At 38.8% G+C, this 22,961-nt stretch overlaps 4 protein-coding genes across 7 annotated transcripts; all 4 read right to left on the minus strand.

The window, feature by feature from the left end:
• Positions 1-1,209: 1,209 nt before the first annotated feature.
• Positions 1,210-19,997, minus strand: LOC124461182. 2 transcript variants are annotated; one of them, XM_047012734.1, is made up of 4 exons: positions 19,934-19,997; positions 19,681-19,877; positions 1,518-1,662; positions 1,223-1,454 (listed from the first exon to the last, which is right to left on the minus strand). In XM_047012734.1, the coding sequence occupies exons 2-4, from the start codon at positions 19,859-19,861 to the stop codon at positions 1,247-1,249; spliced, it is 534 nt and encodes a 177-aa protein (XP_046868690.1). In that variant the 5' UTR covers positions 19,862-19,877; positions 19,934-19,997; the 3' UTR covers positions 1,223-1,246. The 2 variants fall into 2 exon arrangements, with proteins under 2 accessions (XP_046868691.1, XP_046868690.1); XM_047012735.1 differs by lacking the exons at positions 19,681-19,877; positions 19,934-19,997 and adding an exon at positions 8,478-8,588 and having other exon boundaries at positions 1,210-1,454; positions 1,518-1,773.
• On the minus strand, positions 4,513-5,323 carry LOC124461183. Its single transcript, XM_047012736.1, has 3 exons — positions 5,255-5,323; positions 4,850-5,198; positions 4,513-4,786 (listed from the first exon to the last, which is right to left on the minus strand). Exons 2-3 carry the CDS (start codon positions 5,002-5,004, stop codon positions 4,579-4,581), a joined length of 363 nt encoding a protein of 120 aa, XP_046868692.1. The 5' UTR covers positions 5,005-5,198; positions 5,255-5,323; the 3' UTR covers positions 4,513-4,578.
• LOC124461181 lies at positions 10,853-14,480 on the minus strand. 3 transcript variants are annotated; one of them, XR_006954960.1, is made up of 4 exons: positions 14,404-14,480; positions 14,134-14,347; positions 11,189-11,216; positions 10,853-11,125 (listed from the first exon to the last, which is right to left on the minus strand). XR_006954960.1 is itself a non-coding variant. In XM_047012732.1 (4 exons), the coding sequence occupies exons 2-4, from the start codon at positions 14,329-14,331 to the stop codon at positions 10,918-10,920; spliced, it is 534 nt and encodes a 177-aa protein (XP_046868688.1). In that variant the 5' UTR covers positions 14,332-14,347; positions 14,404-14,480; the 3' UTR covers positions 10,853-10,917. The 3 variants fall into 3 exon arrangements, 2 of the variants coding, with proteins under 2 accessions (XP_046868688.1, XP_046868689.1); XM_047012732.1 differs by having other exon boundaries at positions 11,189-11,450; positions 14,268-14,347; XM_047012733.1 differs by lacking the exons at positions 14,134-14,347; positions 14,404-14,480 and adding an exon at positions 11,577-11,653 and having other exon boundaries at positions 11,189-11,520.
• On the minus strand, positions 15,969-17,627 carry LOC111519739. Its single transcript, XM_047012737.1, has 2 exons — positions 17,356-17,627; positions 15,969-17,292 (listed from the first exon to the last, which is right to left on the minus strand). The coding sequence occupies exons 1-2, from the start codon at positions 17,568-17,570 to the stop codon at positions 17,160-17,162; spliced, it is 348 nt and encodes a 115-aa protein (XP_046868693.1). The 5' UTR covers positions 17,571-17,627; the 3' UTR covers positions 15,969-17,159.
• Positions 19,998-22,961: the final 2,964 nt, after the last annotated feature.

A 22,961-nucleotide genomic window follows, 5' to 3' on the forward strand; every position in this document is an offset into this window, starting at 1 on the left:
TTGAATATCTGATTACGTATTCCTGTTCCAGCCGTGACCTAGCCAAAAGAGTGCCGCGACGAAAAAGATGTGAAACCAGAACGTGGATACTTTTAGCATAATAAACTTTGATGACAAAATTTACTTGCCAAAGTTTCGTTAGTAAAGCAACGTCCATAAATGATTATTACATTTTATTATTTTTCTATTACGATAAACTATCGTTTGACCGTTGCCAGTCAGAATAATCGGTAGACAAATGAGTCTGCCGTAATCGTCACTTTTTTTTAATATTTCAAAATATAAATTCCATAAAATAAAAACATATTAGCGTCATCTAATCGCAAAACTCAAATTCGATCATCCAAAAAGATAGTTTGAGGCTGTTGTATCTCTCCTTGATGATATCCACACTGTCCGCATCCATCCAGATATCAACCTGTTCATTTGGGCAAATATCCGTGACTATAGGGGCGCATTTTCCCGGCTCATCACAGCCCACTTCTCCGTCGTAGTATCAGAGTTCTGCAGTTCCAGGAGCTTGAAAATTCGATGCAAACAAGGTTCGACCTTTGGCCACGTAACTCTGGCCATGGAGAGAGAACCGGATGGTATAAATGGTCAGCAGCCCCCTTACATAAACATACTTCCAGAGATCAGGCAGTTTGTTGTGGTGGTGGTTTCCTACTCGGAATGCGCAAAAAACTTTTGCGATCTGTTAGAACAGATCTTTTGGATATTTTTGGATTTCAGAAACGTTCGCAGCTTAGACTTTAATGAGGTCACTCCGGTGACTGAATACAATGGCCGGCTCTACATCGCAGCGGCCAACGAAACCAGGGAATGGGTGGCGAGCAATGTATGTTCTATGAGGCCGTTAGTCTTACAAACTATAAGACGTAAGGCTTCATAGAACATACGTTGCTCGCCACCCATTCCATTGTATCTTCGTTGCCAGCTGCTATAAAGAGCCGGCCGTTATACTCAATCCCCGGAGTCACCTCATTAAAGTCTAATCTGCGAACGTTTCCCGATGCCAAAAATATCCCAAAGAACTGTTCTAACAGATCGCAAAAGTTTTAAGCACATTCCGCGGAGGAAACCACCACCACAACCAACTGCCTGTTCTCTGGAAGTATGTTTATGTAAGGGGGCTGCTGACCATTTATATCATCCGGTTCTATCTCTATGGCCAGAGGTACGTGGCCAAAGGTCGAACCTTGTTTGCATCGAATTTTCAAGCTCCTGGAACAGCAGAACTCTGATATTATGACGGAGAAGTGGAGTTCTCTGGAAGTATGTTTATATAAGGGGGCCGCTGACCATTTATAACATCCGGTTCTATCTCCTTCTCAGATTTAACCGAGCATGGTCTGGATTTGATTTCGCAGCTTCCCATACCGCATGCCTCCTCCATACCTCCATACGAGTGAATTTGTACACTCTCCTTACTGGATTCGAGAACCTTTTTGAACCTATTTTGAAAAGACGGAATATTCGGTCATACTGAATTTGGATATCCTATTTATAACACTTACCGTTTAGTCTCTATGGGTTTTTCATGGGCTTTTCGTTTGTGTCTGAGATTGATTGATACGAGAGCGATTCTTGAGAGCTCACTTAGAGAGAGCTGGCTACAATCCGATGATACAGTCTCAAAGCTAGAGTCAGATGAACTCTGACCATCACTCAAGACATGCTCATGCTGGCCCACGAAATTATTGCCGTCGTAGCACGACATAATCGGCCTCACACTTTTATTCCCTTCCAACGCAGCAACTTCTGCTATGAGATCTGACTAACATCAGAAGCAGATATCTCCAATGTTCCCGGCTGAATATTGAGCATTCATATGCTTCAATGGCTGGAAAAGAGCACTTGGTCACGATTATGAAAAGTAATATTCTTACGTTTACTTACCTTTTTGGATTGCAGGATCAATTGAAAAGTCAACAAATTTTCACTTTTGTTTTTTTTTTTTTTGATTTTCAGAAGTAAGGGAAAGGTTTTTGTTTTATTTTTGATGTTGACTGTATGAGTTCACGAAGTAGAATGATTGAAGTACTGTACACCCTTGACCAGGTCGAGTTTTACAAACATCCCAGGCCTTCTTAGATCTCAAAAAAATGTGAATTGCTTCCGTCTCGCCGAAAATACTAGATACTTTCGAAAATAAGCTGAGCAGTAGGCAATTGCCAAATATTTCTGGCACTTTTTAATAAGTGAATTATTAAGAATTTTCTTTAAAATAGTTGAAAAGTTAAGAGATTATTGAATATAACCCAACGGCTGAATCCTGTTTTATTTTCTGAATGGGTATATCTAAGCTAATTGACGTTGTTTTAATTTAGTTTTATATAATCGGCAGTTTTCTTCTAAATTTCGAATATAGTTATGTATACATATAATTTAATTTTTTTTATACCCTTGCAAATAGGGTATATTAATTTTGGTCAAAAGTGTGCAACGCATAGAAGGAAGAATTTCCGACCATATAAAGTATATATATTCTTGATCAGCACGACGAGACGAGTTCAAATCGCCATGTCCGTCCGTCCGTCTGGATCAACGCAAACTCCTCTTAGACCGAAAGAGCTACAGAGCTGAAATTTTGCATGTACGCTTGTATATACTGCAGGCGTTGTATATCTCGGATTCAGCCGGATCGGATCACTATATCATATAGCTCCCATATAAATGGCAAAGTCACGAACAGTGACTTTCTTAATAACTTCGTTATTTTTTGAGCTATTATCATGAAATTTAATATTTTTAAGTTAATTACACATATAAACGACTATGCCAAATTTGATCAAGATCGAGTGACTATATCATATTAACTTCATTTTTTGAGCTATTATCATGAAATTTAATATTTTTAAGTTAATTACACATATAAACGACTATGCCAAACTTGATCAAGATCGAGTGACTATATCATATAGCTCCCATAGGAACGATCGGTGGAAAACAATTTGATCAATATCTTCGTTCTTTTCTATGCTAAGATTGTAGGCCGTTCTTTTGCAATATTAGTCTTTTTAGAGAAAACGTTTTTCCACCGTGACGGCTAAGGATAAGGAAAGAGTTACCAAAATCGGTGGAAAACAGTGACTTTGATCAATATCTTCGTTCTTTTCTATGCTAAGATTGTAGGCCGTTTTTTTGCAATATTAGTCTTTTTAGAGCAAACATTTTTCCACTGTGACGGCTAATGATAAGGAAAGAGTTACCAAAATAGTTGCAAGGGTATACAAACTTTGACGCGGTCGAAGTAAGCCCTGGCCCTCCAGTTTTAATTTAGTTTTATATAAGTCAGTTTTCTTCATTATCCTTATCCCTGACAACTTATATTGAATATCTGATTACGTATTCCTGTTCCAGCCGTGACCTAGCCAAAAGAGTGCCGCGACGAAAAAGATGTGAAACCAGAACGTGGATACTTTTAGCATAATAAACTTTGATGACAAAATTTACTTGCCAAAGTTTCGTTAGTAAAGCAACGTCCATAAATGATTATTACATTTTATTATTTTTCTATTACGATAAACTATCGTTTGACCGTTGCCAGTCAGAATAATCGGTAGACAAATGAGTCTGCCGTAATCGTCACTTTTTTTTAATATTTCAAAATATAAATTCCATAAAATAAAAACATATTAGCGTCATCTAATCGCAAAACTCAATTTCGATCATCAAAAAGATAGTTTGAGGCTGTTGTATCTCTCCTTGATGATATCCACACTGTCCGCATCCATCCAGATCTCAACCTGTTCATTTGGGCAAATATCCGTGACTATAGGGGGCGCATTTTCCCGGCTCATCACAGCCCACTTCTCCGTCGTAGTATCAGAGTTCTGCAGTTCCAGGAGCTTGAAAATTCGATGCAAACAAGGTTCGACCTTTGGCCACGTAACTCTGGCCATGGAGAGAGAACCGAATGGTATAAATGGTCAGCAGCCCCCTTACATAAACATACTTCCAGAGATCAGGCAGTTTGTTGTGGTGGTGGTTTCCTACTCGGAATGCGCAAAAACTTTTGCGATCTGTTAGAACAGATCTTTTGGATATTTTTGGATTTCCGAAACGTTCGCAGCTTAGACTTTAATGAGGTCACTCCGGTGACTGAATACAATGGCCGGCTCTACATCGCAGCGGCCAACGAAGAAACCAGGGAATGGGTGGCGAGCAATGTATGTTCTATGAGGCCGTTAGTCTTACAAACTATAAGACGTAAGGCTTCATAGAACATACGTTGCTCGCCACCTATTCCATTGTATCTTCGTTGCCAGCTGCTATAAAGCGCCGGCCATTATACTCCATCCCGGAGTCACCTCATTAAAGTCTAATCTGCGAACGTTTCCCAATGCCGAAAATATCCCAAAGAACTGTTCTAACAGATCGCAAAAGTTTTAAGCACATTCCGCGGAGGAAACCACACCACAACCAACTGCCTGTTCTCTGGAAGTATGTTTATGTAAGGGGGCTGCTGACCATTTATATCATCCGGTTCTATCTCTATGGCCAGAGGTACGTGGCCAAAGGTCGAACCTTGTTTGCATCGAATTTTCAAGCTCCTGGAACAGCAGAACTCTGATATTACGACGGAGAAGTGGAGTTCTCTGGAAGTATGTTTATATAAGGGGGCCGCTGACCATTTATAACATCCGGTTCTATCTCCTTCTCAGATTTAACCGAGCATGGTCTGGATTTGATTTCGCAGCTTCCCATACCGCATGCCTCCTCCATACCTCCATACGAGTGGATTTGTACACTCTCCTTACTGGATTCGAGAACCTTTTTGAACCTATTTTGAAAAGACGGAATATTCGGTCATACTGAATTTGGATATCCTATTTCTAACACTTACCGTTTAGTCTCTATGGGTTTTTCATGGGCTTTTCGTTTGTGTCCCCGTTTGAGATTGCTTGATACGAGAGCGATTCTTGAGAGCTCACTTAGGAGAGAGCTGGCTACAATCCGATGATACAGTCTCAAAGCTAGAGTCAGATGAACTCTGACCATCACTCAAGACATGCTCAACCATAATCTGGCCCACAAAATTATTGCCGTCGTAGCACGACATAATCGGCCTCACACTTTTATTCCCTTCCAACGCAGCAACTTCTGCTATGAGATCTGAATCGGCCAACGTAACATCAGAAGCAGATATCTCCAATGTTCCCGGCTGAATATTGAGCATTCATATGCTTCAATGGCTGGAAAAGAGCACTTGGTCACGATTATGAAAAGTAATATTCTTACGTTTACTCACCTTTTTCGGATTGCAGGATCAATTGAAAAGTCAACAAATTTTCACTTTTGTTTTTTTTTTTTTTGATTTTCAGAAGTAAGGGAAAGGTTTTTGTTTTATTTTTGATGTTGACTGTATGAGTTCACGAAGTAGAATGATTGAAGTACTGTACACCCTTGACCAGGTCGAGTTTTACAAACATCCCAGTCCTTCTTAGATCTCAAAAAAATGTGAATTGCTTCCGTCTCGCCGAAAGTACTAGATACTTTCGAAAATAAGCTGAGCAGTAGGCAATTGTCAAATATTTCTGGCACTTTTTAATAAGTGAATTATTAAGAATTTTCTTTAAAATAGTTGAAAAGCTAAGAGATTATTGAATATAACCCAACGGCTGAATCCTGTTTTATTTTCTGAATGGGTATATCTAAGCTAATTGACGTTGTTTTAATTTAGTTTTATATAATCGGCAGTTTTCTTCTAAATTTCGAATATAGTTATGTATACATATAATTTAATTTTTTTTATACCCTTGCAAAAAGGGTATATTAATTTTGGTCAAAAGTGTGCAACGCATAGAAGGAAGAATTTCCGACCATATAAAGTATATATATTCTTGATCAGCACGACGAGACGAGTTTAAATCGCCATGTCCGTCCGTCCGTCTGGATCAACGCAAACTCCTCTTAGACCGAAAGAGCTACAGAGCTGAAATTTTGCATGTACGCTTGTATATACTGCAGGCGTTGTATATCTCGGATTCAGCCGGATCGGATCACTATATCATATAGCTCCCATATAAATGGCAAAGTCACGAACAGTGACTTTTCTTAATAACTTCGTTATTTTTTGAGCTATTATCATGAAATTTAATATTTTTAAGTTAATTACACATATAAACGACTATGCCAAATTTGATCAAGATCGAGTGACTATATCATATTAACTTCATTTTTTGAGCTATTATCATGAAATTTAATATTTTTAAGTTAATTACACATATAAACGACTATGCCAAACTTGATCAAGATCGAGTGACTATATCATATAGCTCCCATAGGAACGATCGGTGGAAAACAATTTGATCAATATCTTCGTTCTTTTCTATGCTAAGATTGTAGGCCGTTCTTTTGCAATATTAGTCTTTTTAGAGAAAACGTTTTTCCACTGTGACGGCTAAGGATAAGGAAAGAGTTACCAAAATCGGTGGAAAACAGTGACTTTGATCAATATCTTCGTTCTTTTCTATGCTAAGATTGTAGGCCGTTTTTTTGCAATATTAGTCTTTTTAGAGCAAACATTTTTCCACTGTGACGGCTAATGATAAGGAAAGAGTTACCAAAATAGTTGCAAGGGTATACAAACTTTGACGCGGTCGAAGTAAGCCCTGGCCCTCCAGTTTTAATTTAGTTTTATATAAGTCAGTTTTCTTCATTATCCTTATCCCTGACAACTTATATTGAATATCTGATTACGTATTCCTGTTCCACCCGTGACCTAGCCAAAAGAGTGCCGCGACGAAAAAGATGTGAAACCAGAACGTGGATACTTTTAGCATAATAAACTTTGATGACAAAATTTACTTGCCAAAGTTTCGTTAGTAAAGCAACGTCCATAAATGATTATTACATTTTATTATTTTTCTATTACGATAAACTATCGTTTGACCGTTGCCAGTCAGAATAATCGGTAGACAAATGAGTCTGCCGTAATCGTCCCTTTTTTTTAATATTTCAAAATATAGATTCCATAAAATAAAAACATATTAGCGTCATCTAATCGCAAAACTCAAATTCGATCATCCAAAAGATAGTTTGAGGCTGTTGTATCTCTCCTTGATGATATCCACACTGTCCGCATCCATCCAGATCTCAACCTGTTCATTTGGGCAAATATCCGTGACTATAGGGGGCGCATTTTCCCGGCTCATCACAGCCCACTTCTCCGTCGTAGTATCAGAGTTCTGCAGTTCCAGGAGCTTGAAAATTCGATGCAAACAAGGTTCGACCTTTGGCCACGTAACTCTGGCCATGGAGAGAGAACCGGATGGTATAAATGGTCAGCAGCCCCCTTACATAAACATACTTCCAGAGATCAGGCAGTTTGTTGTGGTGGTGGTTTCCTACTCGGAATGCGCAAAAAACTTTTGCGATCTGTTAGAACAGATCTTTTGGATATTTTTGGATTTCGGAAACGTTCGCAGCTTAGACTTTAATGAGGTCACTCCGGTGACTGAATACAATGGCCGGCTCTACATCGCAGCGGCCAACGAAGAAACCAGGGAATGGGTGGCGAGCAATGTATGTTCTATGAGGCCGTTAGTCTTACAAACTATAAGACGTAAGGCTTCATAGAACATACGTTGCTCGCCACCTATTCCATTGTATCTTCGTTGCCAGCTGCTATAAAGCGCCGGCCATTATACTCCATCCCCGGAGTCACCTCATTAAAGTCTAATCTGCGAACGTTTCCCAATGCCGAAAATATCCCAAAGAACTGTTCTAACAGACCGCAAAAGTTTTAAGCACATTCCGCGGAGGAAACCACCACCACAACCAACTGCCTGTTCTCTGGAAGTATGTTTATGTAAGGGGGCTGCTGACCATTTATATCATCCGGTTCTATCTCCATGGCCAGAGGTACGTGGCCAAAGGTCGAACCTTGTTTGCATCGAATTTTCAAGCTCCTGGAACAGCAGAACTCTGATATTACGACGGAGAAGTGGAGTTCTCTGGAAGTATGTTTATATAAGGGGGCCGCTGACCATTTATAACATCCGGTTCTATCTCCTTCTCAGATTTAACCGAGCATGGTCTGGATTTGATTTCGCAGCCTCCCATACCGCATGCCTCCTCCATACCTCCATACGAGTGGATTTGTACACTCTCCTTACTGGATTCGGAAACCTTTTTGAACCTATTTTGAAAAGACGGAATATTCGGTCATACTGAATTTGGATTTCCTATTTCTAACACTTACCGTTTAGTCTCTATGGGTTTTTCATGGGCTTTTCGTTTGTGTCCCCGTTTGAGATTGCTTGATACGAGAGCGATTCTTGAGAGCTAACTTAGAGAGAGCTGGCTACAATCCGATGATACAGTCTCAAAGCTAGAGTCAGATGAACTCTGACCATCACTCAAGACATGCTCAACCATAATCTGGCCCACAAAATTATTGCCGTCGTAGCACGACATAATCGGCCTCACACTTTTATTCCCTTCCAACGCAGCAACTTCTGCTATGAGATCTGAATCGGCCAACGTAACATCAGAAGCAGATATCTCCAATGTTCCCGGCTGAATATTGAGCATTCATATGCTTCAATGGCTGGAAAAGAACACTTGGTCACGATTATGAAAAGTAATATTCTTACGTTTACTTACCTTTTTGGATTGCAAGCTCAATTGAACAGTCAACAAATTTTCACTTTTGTTTTTTTTTTTTTGATTTTCAGAAGTAAGGGAAAGGTTTTTGTTTTATTTTTGATGTTGACTGTATGAGTTCACGAAGTAGAATGATTGAAGTACTGTACACCCTTGACCAGGTCGAATTTTACAAACATCCCAGGCCTTCTTAGATCTCAAAAAAATGTGAATTGCTTCCGTCTCGCCGAAAGTACTAGATACTTTCGAAAATAAGCTGAGCAGTAGGCAATTGCCAAATATTTCTGGCACTTTTAATAAGTGAATTATTAAGAATTTTCTTTAAAATAGTTGAAAAGCTAAGAGATTATTGAATATAACCCAACGGCTGAATCCTGTTTTATTTTCTGAATGGGTATATCTAAGCTAATTGACGTTGTTTTAATTTAGTTTTATATAATCGGCAGTTTTCTTCTAAATTTCGAATATAGTTATGTATACATATAATTTAATTTTTTTTATACCCTTGCAAAAAGGGTATATTAATTTTGGTCAAAAGTGTGCAACGCATAGAAGGAAGCATTTCCGACCATATAAAGTATATATATTCTTGATCAGCACGAGCTAAATTCTTGATTTAGCCGGATCGGATCACTATATCATATACAAATGGCAAAGTCACGAACAGTGACTTTCCTTAATAACTTCGTTATTTTCTGAGCTATTATCATGAAATTTAATATTTTTAAGTTAATTACACATATAAACGACTATGCCAAATTTGATCAAGATCGAGTGACTATATCATATAGCTCCCATAGAAACGATCGGTGGAAAACAGTGACTTTGATCAATATCTTCGTTCTTTTCTATGCTAAGATTGTAGGCCGTTTTTTTGCAATATTAGTCTTTTAGAGCAAACATTTTTCCACTGTGACGGCTAATGATAAGGAAAGAGTTACCAAAATAGTTGCAAGGGTATACAAACTTTGACGCGGTCGAAGTAAGCCCTGGCCCTCCAGTTTTAATTTAGTTTTATATAAGTCAGTTTTCTTCATTATCCTTATCCCTGACAACTTATATTGAATATCTGATTACGTATTCCTGTTCCAGCCGTGACCTAGCCAAAAGAGTGCCGCGACGAAAAAGATGTGAAACCAGAACGTGGATACTTTTAGCATAATAAACTTTGATGACAAAATTTACTTGCCAAAGTTTCGTTAGTAAAGCAACGTCCATAAATGATTATTACATTTTATTATTTTTCTATTACGATAAACTATCGTTGACCGTTGCCAGTCAGAATAATCGGTAGACAAATGAGTCTACCGTAATCGTCACTTTTTTTTAATATTTCAAAATATAAATTCCATAAAATAAAAACATATTAGCGTCATCTAATCGCAAAACTCAAATTCGATCATCCAAAAAGATAGTTTGAGGCTGTTGTATCTCTCCTTGATGATATCCACACTGTCCGCATCCATCCAGATCTCAACCTGTTCATTTGGGCAAATATCCGTGACTATAGGGGCGCATTTTCCCGGCTCATCACAGCCCACTTCTCCGTCGTAGTATCAGAGTTCTGCAGTTCCAGGAGCTTGAAAATTCGATGCAAACAAGGTTCGACCTTTGGCCACGTAACTCTGGCCATGGAGAGAGAACCGAATGGTATAAATGGTCAGCAGCCCCCTTACATAAACATACTTCCAGAGATCAGGCAGTTTGTTGTGGTGGTGGTTTCCTACTCGGAATGCGCAAAAAACTTTTGCGATCTGTTAGAACAGATCTTTTGGATATTTTTGGATTTCAGAAACGTTCGCAGCTTAGACTTTAATGAGGTCACTCCGGTGACTGAATACAATGGCCGGCTCTACATCGCAGCGGCCAACGAAACCAGGGAATGGGTGGCGAGCAATGTATGTTCTATGAGGCCGTTAGTCTTACAAACTATAAGACGTAAGGCTTCATAGAACATACGTTGCTCGCCACCTATTCCATTGTATCTTCGTTGCCAGCTGCTATAAAGCGCCGGCCATTATACTCCATCCCGGAGTCACCTCATTAAAGTCTAATCTGCGAACGTTTCCCAATGCCGAAAATATCCCAAAGAACTGTTCTAACAGATCGCAAAAGTTTTAAGCACATTCCGCGGAGGAAACCACCACCACAACCAACTGCCTGTTCTCTGGAAGTATGTTTATGTAAGGGGCTGCTGACCATTTATATCATCCGGTTCTATCTCTATGGCCAGAGGTACGTGGCCAAAGGTCGAACCTTGTTTGCATCGAATTTTCAAGCTCCTGGAACAGCAGAACTCTGATATTACGACGGAGAAGTGGAGTTCTCTGGAAGTATGTTTATATAAGGGGGCCGCTGACCATTTATAACATCCGGTTCTATCTCCTTCTCAGATTTAACCGAGCATGGTCTGGATTTGATTTCGCAGCTTCCCATACCGCATGCCTCCTCCATACCTCCATACGAGTGAATTTGTACACTCTCCTTACTGGATTCGAGAACCTTTTTGAACCTATTTTGAAAAGACGGAATATTCGGTCATACTGAATTTGGATATCCTATTTATAACACTTACCGTTTAGTCTCTATGGGTTTTTCATGGGCTTTTCGTTTGTGTCTGAGATTGATTGATACGAGAGCGATTCTTGAGAGCTCACTTAGAGAGAGCTGGCTACAATCCGATGATACAGTCTCAAAGCTAGAGTCAGATGAACTCTGACCATCACTCAAGACATGCTCAACCATAATCTGGCCCACGAAATTATTGCCGTCGTAGCACGACATAATCGGCCTCACACTTTTATTCCCTTCCAACGCAGCAACTTCTGCTATGAGATCTGACTAACATCAGAAGCAGATATCTCCAATGTTCCCGGCTGAATATTGAGCATTCATATGCTTCAATGGCTGGAAAAGAGCACTTGGTCACGATTATGAAAAGTAATATTCTTACGTTTACTTACCTTTTTCGGATTGCAGGATCAATCAGTCAACAAATTTTCACTTTTGTTTTTTTTTTTTTTTGATTTTCAGAAGTAAGGGAAAGGTTTTTGTTTTATTTTTGATGTTGACTGTATGAGTTCACGAAGTAGAATGATTGAAGTACTGTACACCCTTGACCAGGTCGAGTTTTACAAACATCCCAGGCCTTCTTAGATCTCAAAAAAATGTGAATTGCTTCCGTCTCGCCGAAAATACTAGATACTTTCGAAAATAAGCTGAGCAGTAGGCAATTGCCAAATATTTCTGGCACTTTTTAATAAGTGAATTATTAAGAATTTTCTTTAAAATAGTTGAAAAGCTAAGAGATTATTGAATATAACCCAACGGCTGAATCCTGTTTTATTTTCTGAATGGGTATATCTAAGCTAATTGACGTTGTTTTAATTTAGTTTTATATAATCGGCAGTTTTCTTCTAAATTTCGAATATAGTTATGTATACATATAATTTAATTTTTTTTATACCCTTGCAAAAGGGTATATTAATTTTGGTCAAAAGTGTGCAACGCATAGAAGGAAGAATTTCCGACCATATAAAGTATATATATTCTTGATCAGCACGACGAGACGAGTTCAAATCGCCATGTCCGTCCGTCCGTCTGGATCAACGCAAACTCCTCTTAGACCGAAAGAGCTACAGAGCTGAAATTTTGCATGTACGCTTGTATATACTGCAGGCGTTGTATATCTCGGATTCAGCCGGATCGGATCACTATATCATATAGCTCCCATATAAATGGCAAAGTCACGAACAGTGACTTTTCTTAATAACTTCGTTATTTTTTGAGCTATTATCATGAAATTTAATATTTTTAAGTTAATTACACATATAAACGACTATGCCAAATTTGATCAAGATCGAGTGACTATATCATATTAACTTCATTTTTTGAGCTATTATCATGAAATTTAATATTTTTAAGTTAATTACACATATAAACGACTATGCCAAACTTGATCAAGATCGAGTGACTATATCATATAGCTCCCATAGGAACGATCGGTGGAAAACAATTTGATCAATATCTTCGTTCTTTTCTATGCTAAGATTGTAGGCCGTTCTTTTGCAATATTAGTCTTTTTAGAGAAAACGTTTTTCCACTGTGACGGCTAAGGATAAGGAAAGAGTTACCAAAATCGGTGGAAAACAGTGACTTTGATCAATATCTTCGTTCTTTTCTATGCTAAGATTGTAGGCCGTTTTTTTGCAATATTAGTCTTTTTAGAGCAAACATTTTTCCACTGTGACGGCTAATGATAAGGAAAGAGTTACCAAAATAGTTGCAAGGGTATACAAACTTTGACGCGGTCGAAGTAAGCCCTGGCCCTCCAGTTTTAATTTAGTTTTATATAAGTCAGTTTTCTTCATTATCCTTATCCCTGACAACTTATATTGAATATCTGATTACGTATTCCTGTTCCAGCCGTGACCTAGCCAAAAGAGTGCCGCGACGAAAAAGATGTGAAACCAGAACGTGGATACTTTTAGCATAATAAACTTTGATGACAAAATTTACTTGCCAAAGTTTCGTTAGTAAAGCAACGTCCATAAATGATTATTACATTATATTATTTTTCTATTACGATAAACTATCGTTTGACCGTTGCCAGTCAGAATAATCGGTAGACAAATGAGTCTGCCGTAATCGTCCCTTTTTTTTAATATTTCAAAATATAGATTCCATAAAATAAAAACATATTAGCGTCATCTAATCGCAAAACTCAAATTCGATCATCCAAAAAGATAGTTTGAGGCTGTTGTATCTCTCCTTGATGATATCCACACTGTCCGCATCCATCCAGATCTCAACCTGTTCATTTGGGCAAATATCCGTGACTATAGGGGGCGCATTTTCCCGGCTCATCACAGCCCACTTCTCCGTCGTAGTATCAGAGTTCTGCAGTTCCAGGAGCTTGAAAATTCGATGCAAACAAGGTTCGACCTTTGGCCACGTAACTCTGGCCATGGAGAGAGAACCGGATGGTATAAATGGTCAGCAGCCCCCTTACATAAACATACTTCCAGAGATCAGGCAGTTTGTTGTGGTGGTGGTTTCCTACTCGGAATGCGCAAAAAACTTTTGCGATCTGTTAGAACAGATCTTTTGGATATTTTTGGATTTCGGAAACGTTCGCAGCTTAGACTTTAATGAGGTCACTCCGGTGACTGAATACAATGGCCGGCTCTACATCGCAGCGGCCAACGAAGAAACCAGGGAATGGGTGGCGAGCAATGTATGTTCTATGAGGCCGTTAGTCTTACAAACTATAAGACGTAAGGCTTCATAGAACATACGTTGCGCGCCACCCATTCCATTGTATCTTCGTTGCCAGCTGCTATAAAGAGCCGGCCATTATACTCAATCCCCGGAGTCACCTCATTAAAGTCTAATCTGTGAACGTTTCCCAATGCCAAAAATATCCCAAAGAACTGTTCTAACAGATCGCATAAGTTTTAAGCACTTATTCGCACAATATTCGGTCATACTGAATTTGGATTTCCTATTTCTAACACTTACCTTTTCGTTTGTGTCCCCGTTTGAGATTGCTTGATACGAGAGCGATTCTTGAGAGCTCACTCAGAGAGAGCTGGCTACAATCCGATGATACAGTCTCAAAGCCCCTTCCAACGCAGCAACTTCTGCTATGAGATCTGAATCGGCCAACGTAACATCAGAAGCAGATATCTCCAATGTTCCCGGCTGAATATTGAGCATTCATATGCTTCAATGGCTGGAAAAGAACTCTTGGTCACGATTATGAAAAGTAATATTCTTACGTTTACTTACCTTTTTCGGATTGCAGGATCAATCAGTCAACAAATTTTCACTTTTGTTTTTTTTTTTTTTTGATTTTCAGAAGTAAGGGAAAGGTTTTTGTTTTATTTTTGATGTTGACTGTATGAGTTCACGAAGTAGAATGATTGAAGTACTGTACACCCTTGACCAGGTCGAGTTTTACAAACATCCCAGGCCTTCTTAGATCTCAAAAAAATGTGAATTGCTTCCGTCTCGCCGAAAATACTAGATACTTTCGAAAATAAGCTGAGCAGTAGGCAATTGCCAAATATTTCTGGCACTTTTTAATAAGTGAATTATTAAGAATTTTCTTTAAAATAGTTGAAAAGCTAAGAGATTATTGAATATAACCCAACGGCTGAATCCTGTTTTATTTTCTGAATGGGTATATCTAAGCTAATTGACGTTGTTTTAATTTAGTTTTATATAATCGGCAGTTTTCTTCTAAATTTCGAATATAGTTATGTATACATATAATTTAATTTTTTTTATACCCTTGCAAAAAGGGTATATTAATTTTGGTCAAAAGTGTGCAACGCATAGAAGGAAGCATTTCCGACCATATAAAGTATATATATTCTTGATCAGCACGACGAGACGAGTTCAAATCGCCATGTCCGTCCGTCCGTCTGGATCAACGCAAACTCCTCCTAGACCGAAAGAGCTACAGAGCTGAAATTTTGCATGTAGGCTTGTATATACTGCAGGCGTTGTATATCTCGGATTCAGCCGGATCGGATCACTATATCATATAGCTCCCATATAAATGGCAAAGTCACGAACAGTGACTTTTCTTAATAACTTCGTTATTTTTTGAGCTATTATCATGAAATTTAATATTTTTAAGTTAATTACACATATAAACGACTATGCCAAATTTGATCAAGATCGAGTGACTATATCATATTAACTTCATTTTTTGAGCTATTATCATGAAATTTAATATTTTTAAGTTAATTACACATATAAACGACTATGCCAAACTTGATCAAGATCGAGTGACTATATCATATAGCTCCCATAGGAACGATCGGTGGAAAACAATTTGATCAATATCTTCGTTCTTTTCTATGCTAAGATTGTAGGCCGTTCTTTTGCAATATTAGTCTTTTTAGAGAAAACGTTTTTCCACTGTGACGGCTAAGGATAAGGAAAGAGTTACCAAAATCGGTGGAAAACAGTGACTTTGATCAATATCTTCGTTCTTTTCTATGCTAAGATTGTAGGCCGTTTTTTTGCAATATTAGTCTTTTTAGAGCAAACATTTTTCCACTGTGACGGCTAATGATAAGGAAAGAGTTACCAAAATAGTTGCAAGGGTATACAAACTTTGACGCGGTCGAAGTAAGCCCTGGCCCTCCAGTTTTAATTTAGTTTTATATAAGTCAGTTTTCTTCATTATCCTTATCCCTGACAACTTATATTGAATATCTGATTACGTATTCCTGTTCCACCCGTGACCTAGCCAAAAGAGTGCCGCGACGAAAAAGATGTGAAACCAGAACGTGGATACTTTTAGCATAATAAACTTTGATGACAAAATTTACTTGCCAAAGTTTCGTTAGTAAAGCAACGTCCATAAATGATTATTACATTTTATTATTTTTCTATTACGATAAACTATCGTTTGACCGTTGCCAGTCAGAATAATCGGTAGACAAATGAGTCTGCCGTAATCGTCCCTTTTTTTTAATATTTCAAAATATAGATTCCATAAAATAAAAACATATTAGCGTCATCTAATTGCAAAACTCAAATTCGATCATCCAAAAAGATAGTTTGAGGCTGTTGTATCTCTCCTTGATGATATCCACACTGTCCGCATCCATCCAGATCTCAACCTGTTCATTTGGGCAAATATCCGTGACTATAGGGGGCGCATTTTCCCGGCTCATCACAGCCCACTTCTCCGTCGTAGTATCAGAGTTCTGCAGTTCCAGGAGCTTGAAAATTCGATGCAAACAAGGTTCGACCTTTGGCCACGTAACTCTGGCCATGGAGAGAGAACCGGATGGTATAAATGGTCAGCAGCCCCCTTACATAAACATACTTCCAGAGATCAGGCAGTTTGTTGTGGTGGTGGTTTCCTACTCGGAATGCGCAAAAAACTTTTGCGATCTGTTAGAACAGATCTTTTGGATATTTTTGGATTTCGGAAACGTTCGCAGCTTAGACTTTAATGAGGTCACTCCGGTGACTGAATACAATGGCCGGCTCTACATCGCAGCGGCCAACGAAGAAACCAGGGAATGGGTGGCGAGCAATGTATGTTCTATGAGGCCGTTAGTCTTACAAACTATAAGACGTAAGGCTTCATAGAACATACGTTGCTCGCCACCTATTCCATTGTATCTTCGTTGCCAGCTGCTATAAAGCGCCGGCCATTATACTCCATCCCCGGAGTCACCTCATTAAAGTCTAATCTGCGAACGTTTCCCAATGCCGAAAATATCCCAAAGAACTGTTCTAACAGACCGCAAAAGTTTTAAGCACATTCCGCGGAGGAAACCACCACCACAACCAACTGCCTGTTCTCTGGAAGTATGTTTATGTAAGGGGGCTGCTGACCATTTATATCATCCGGTTCTATCTCCATGGCCAGAGGTACGTGGCCAAAGGTCGAACCTTGTTTGCATCGAATTTTCAAGCTCCTGGAACAGCAGAACTCTGATATTACGACGGAGAAGTGGAGTTCTCTGGAAGTATGTTTATATAAGGGGGCCGCTGACCATTTATAACATCCGGTTCTATCTCCTTCTCAGATTTAACCGAGCATGGTCTGGATTTGATTTCGCAGCCTCCCATACCGCATGCCTCCTCCATACCTCCATACGAGTGGATTTGTACACTCTCCTTACGGATTCGGAAACCTTTTTGAACCTATTTTGAAAAGACGGAATATTCGGTCATACTGAATTTGGATTTCCTATTTCTAACACTTACCGTTTAGTCTCTATGGGTTTTTCATGGGCTTTTCGTTTGTGTCCCCGTTTGAGATTGCTTGATACGAGAGCGATTCTTGAGAGCTCACTTAGAGAGAGCTGGCTACAATCCGATGATACAGTCTCAAAGCTAGAGTCAGATGAACTCTGACCATCACTCAAGACATGCTCAACCATAATCTGGCCCACAAAATTATTGCCGTCGTAGCACGACATAATCGGCCTCACACTTTTATTCCCTTCCAACGCAGCAACTTCTGCTATGAGATCTGAATCGGCCACGTAACATCAGAAGCAGATATCTCCAATGTTCCCGGCTGAATATTGAGCATTCATATGCTTCAATGGCTGGAAAAGAGCACTTGGTCACGATTATGAAAAGTAATATTCTTACGTTTACTTACCTTTTTGGATTGCAAGCTCAATTGAAAAGTCAACAAATTTTCACTTTTGTTTTTTTTTTTTTTTGATTTTCAGAAGTAAGGGAAAGGTTTTTGTTTTATTTTTGATGTTGACTGTATGAGTTCACGAAGTAGAATGATTGAAGTACTGTACACCCTTGACCAGGTCGAGTTTTACAAACATCCCAGGCCTTCTTAGATCTCAAAAAAATGTGAATTGCTTCCGTCTCGCCGAAAGTACTAGATACTTTCGAAAATAAGCTGAGCAGTAGGCAATTGCCAAATATTTCTGGCACTTTTTAATAAGTGAATTATTAAGAATTTTCTTTAAAATAGTTGAAAAGCTAAGAGAATATTGAATATAACCCAACGGCTGAATCCTGTTTTATTTTCTGAATGGGTATATCTAAGCTAATTGACGTTGTTTTAATTTAGTTTTATATAATCGGCAGTTTTCTTCTAAATTTCGAATATAGTTATGTATACATATAATTTAATTTTTTTATACCCTTGCAAAAAGGGTATATTAATTTTGGTCAAAAGTGTGCAACGCATAGAAGGAAGCATTTCCGACCATATAAAGTATATATATTCTTGATCAGCACGAGCTAAATTCTTGATTTAGCCAGATCGGATCACTATATCATATACAAATGGCAAAGTCACGAACAGTGACTTTCCTTAATAACTTCGTTATTTTCTGAGCTATTATCATGAAATTTAATATTTTTAAGTTAATTACACATATAAACGACTATGCCAAACTTGATCAAGATCGAGTGACTATATCATATAGCTCCCATAGGAACGATCGGTGGAAAACAATTTGATCAATATCTTCGTTCTTTTCTATGCTAAGATTGTAGGCCGTTCTTTTGCAATATTAGTCTTTTTAGAGAAAACGATTTTCCACTGTGACGGCTAAGGATAAGGAAAGAGTTACCAAAATAGTTGCAAGGGTATACAAACTTTGACGCGGTCGAAGTAAGCCCTGGCCTCCAGTTTTAATTTAGTTTTATACAAGTCAGTTTTCTTCATTATCCTTATCCCTGACAACTTATATTGAATATCTGTTTACGTATTCCTGTTCCAGCCGTGACCTAGCCAAAAGAGTGCCGCGACGAAAAAGATGTGAAACCAGAACGTGGTTACTTTTAGCATAATAAACTTTGATGACAAAATTTACTTGCCAAAATTTCGTTAGTAAATCAACGTCCATAAATGATTATTACATTTTATTATTTTTCTATTACGATAAACTATCGTTTCCCAATGCCGAAAATATCCCAAAGAACTGTTCTAACAGATCGCAAAAGTTAAGCGCATTCCGCGGAGGAAACCACCACCACAACCAACTGCCTGTTCTCTGGAAGTATGTTTATGTAAGGGGGCTGCTGACCATTTATACCATCCGGTTCTCTCTCCATGGCCAGAGTTACGTGGCCAAAGGTCGAACCTTGTTTGCATCGAATTTTCAAGCTCCTGGAACTGCAGAACTCTGATATTACGACGGAGAAGTGGAGTTCTCTGGAAGTATGTTTATATAAGGGGGCCGCTGACCATTTATAACATCCGGTTCTATCTCCTTCTCAGATTTAACCGAGCATGGTCTGGATTTGATTTCGCAGCCTCCCATACCGCATGCCTCCTCCATACCTCCATACGAGTGGATTTGTACACTCTCCTTACCGGATTCGGAAACCTTTTTGAACCTATTTGAAAAGACGGAATATTCGGTCATACTGAATTTGGATTTCCTATTTCTAACACTTACCGTTTAGTCTCTATGGGTTTTTCATGGGCTTTTCGTTTGTGTCCCCGTTTGAGATTGCTTGATACGAGAGCGATTCTTGAGAGCTCACTTAGAGAGAGATGGCTACAATCCGATGATACAGTCTCAAAACTAGAGTCCGATGAACTCTGACCATCACTCAAGACATGCTCAACCATAATCTGGCCCACAAAATTATTGCCGTCGTAGCACGACATAATCGGCCTCACACTTTTATTCCCTTCCAACGCAGCAACTTCTGCTATGAGATCTGAATCGGCCAACGTAACATCAGAAGCAGATATCTCCAAAGTTCCCGGCTGAATATTGAGCATTCATATGCTTCAATGGCTGGAAAAGAGCACTTGGTCACGATTATGAAAAGTAATATTCTTACGTTTACTTACCTTTTTCGGATTGCAGGATCAATTGAACAGTCAACAAATTTTCACTTTTGTTTTTTTTTTTTTTTTTGATTTTCAGAAGTAAGGGAAAGCTTTTTGTTTTATTTTTGATGTTGACTGTATGAGTTCACGAAGTAGAATGATTGAAGTACTGTACCCCTTGACCAGGTCGAATTTTACAAACATCCCAGGCCTTCTTAGATCTCAAAAAAATGTGAATTGCTTCCGTCTCGCCGAAAGTACTAGATACTTTCGAAATAAGCTGAGCAGTAGGCAATTGTCAAATATTTCTGGCACTTTTTAATAAGTGAATTATTAAGAATTTTCTTTAAAATAGTTGAAAAGCTAAGAGATTATTGAATATAACCAACGTCTGATCCTGTTTTATTTTCTGAATGGGTATATCTAAGCTAATTGACGTCATTTTAATTTAGTTTTATATAATCGGCAGTTTTCTTCTAAATTTCGAATATAGTTATGTATACATATATATTAATTTTTTTTATACCCTTGCAAAAAGGGTATATTGGGTACGCATAGAAGGAAGCATTTCCGACCATATAAAGTATATATATTCTTGATCAGCACGACGAGACGAGTTCAAATCACCATGTCCGTCCGTCCGTCCGTCCGTCTGGATCAACGCAAACTCCTCTTAGACCGAAAGAGCTACAGAGCTGAAATTTTGCATGTAGGCTTGTATATACTGCAGGCGTTGTATATCTCGGATTTAGCCGGATCGGATCACTATATCATATAGCTCCCATACAAATGGCAAAGTCATGAACAGTGACTTTCCTTAATAACTTCGTTATTTTCTGAGCTATTATCATGAAATTTAATATTTTTAAGTTAATTACACATATAAACGATTATGCCAAACTTGATCAAGATCGAGTGACTATATCATATAGCTCCCATAGGAACGATCGGTGGGAAAACAGTGACTTTGATCAATATCTTCGTTCTTTTCTTTTCTTTTCTATGCTCAGATTGTATGCAGTTCTTTTGCAATATTGGTCTTTTTAGAGAAAACGTTTTTCCACTGTGACGAAGGAAAGAGTTACCAAATAGTTGCAAGGGTATACAAACTTTGACGCGGTCGAAGTAAGCCCTGGCCCTCCAGTTTTAATTTAGTTTTATATAAGTCAGTTTTCTTCATTATCCTTATCCCTGACAACTTATATTGAATATCTGTTTACGTATTCCTGTTCCAGCCGTGACCTAGCCAAAGAGTGCCGCGACGAAAAAGATGTGAAACCAGTACGTGGATACTTTTAGCATAATAAACTTTGATGACAAAATTTACTTGCCAAAGTTTCGTTAGTAAAGCAACGTCCATAAATGATTATTACATTTTATTATTTTTCTATTACGATAAACTATCGTTTGACCGTTGCCAGTCAGAATAATCGGTAGACAAATGAGTCTGCCGTAATCGTCACTTTTTTTTAATATTTCAAAATATAAATTCCATAAAATAAAAACATATTAGCGTCATCTAATCGCAAATCTCAAATTCGATCATCCAAAAAGATAGTTTGAGGCTGTTGTATCTCTCCTTGATGATATCCACACTGTCCGCATCCATCCAGATCTCAGCCTGTTCATTTGGGCAAATATCCATGACTATAGGGGGCGCATTTTCCCGGCTCATCACAGCCCACTTCTCCGTCGTAGTATCAGAGTTCTGCAGTTCCAGGAGCTTGAAAATTCGATGCAAACAAGGTTCGACCTTTGGCCAGTAATTCTGGCCATGGAGAGAGAACCGGATGGTATAAATGGTCAGCAGCCCCTTACATAAACATACTTCCAGAGATCCAGATAATGAGGTCACTCCGGTGACTGAATACAATGGCCGGCTCTACATCGCAGCGGCCAACGAAGAAACCAGGGAATGGGTGGCGAGCAATGTATGTTCTATGAGGCCGTTAGTCTTACAACTATAAGACGTAAGGCTTCATAGAACATACGTTGCGCGCCACCATTCATTGTATCTTCGTTGCCAGCTGCTATAAAGAGCCGGCCATTATACTCAATCCCCGGAGTCACCTATTAAGTCTAATCTGTGAACGTTTCCCATGCCAAAAAATATCCCAAGAACTGTTCTAACAGATCGCATAAGTTTTAAGCACTTATTCGCACAATATTCGTTCATACTGAATTTGGATTTCCTATTTCTAACACTTACCTTTTCGTTTGTGTCCCCGTTTGAGATTGCTTGATACGAGAGCGATTCTTGAGAGCTACTCAGAGAGAGCTGGCTACAATCCGATGATACAGTCTCAAAGCCCTTCTAACGCAGCAACTTCTGCTATGAGATCTGAATCGGCCAACGTAATCAGAAGCAGATATCTCCATGTTCCCGGCTGAATATTGAGCATTCATATGCTTCAATGGCTGGAAAAGAACTCTTGGTCACGATTATGAAAAGTAATATTCTTACGTTTACTTACCTTTTTCGGATTGCAGATCAATCAGTCAACAAATTTTCACTTTTGTTTTTTTTTTTTTTTTTTGATTTTCAGAAGTAAGGGAAAGGTTTTGTTTTATTTTTGATGTTGACTGTATGAGTTCACGAAGTAGAATGATTGAAGTACTGTACCCCCTTGACCAGAGGTCGAATTTTACAAACATCCCAGGACTTCTTAGATCTCAAAAAATGTGAATTGTCTCTGTCTCGCCGAAAGTACTAGATACTTTCGAAAATAAGCTGAGCAGTAGGCAATTGCCAAATATTTCTGGCACTTTTTTTTATATTGTCTGGACGTTGACGCGTGCAATGCGAAGTACGTTCAAGTGGCCCATACGACACCAGGACAGCCTGTTTCGCGCGAGCCCAAGAGAGCGCTGTTCACCTCCCGCCGACCGACTGTGGGGCGCAGCCGCATATCGGACGGCACGATCGCGTGGACAAATACAAATAAAACGGACAAACAATTAAAAATTGATTAACTACAGCTAATTACGAAGCTAAATGTGCTAAAATAGAAGTTTTCACACTGGAAAGAGAGGCTTCTGATCTGATTAC

Source organism: Drosophila willistoni, unplaced genomic scaffold (assembly GCF_018902025.1).
Source record: "Drosophila willistoni isolate 14030-0811.24 unplaced genomic scaffold, UCI_dwil_1.1 Seg25.1, whole genome shotgun sequence".
NCBI lineage: Eukaryota > Metazoa > Arthropoda > Insecta > Diptera > Drosophilidae > Drosophila > Drosophila willistoni.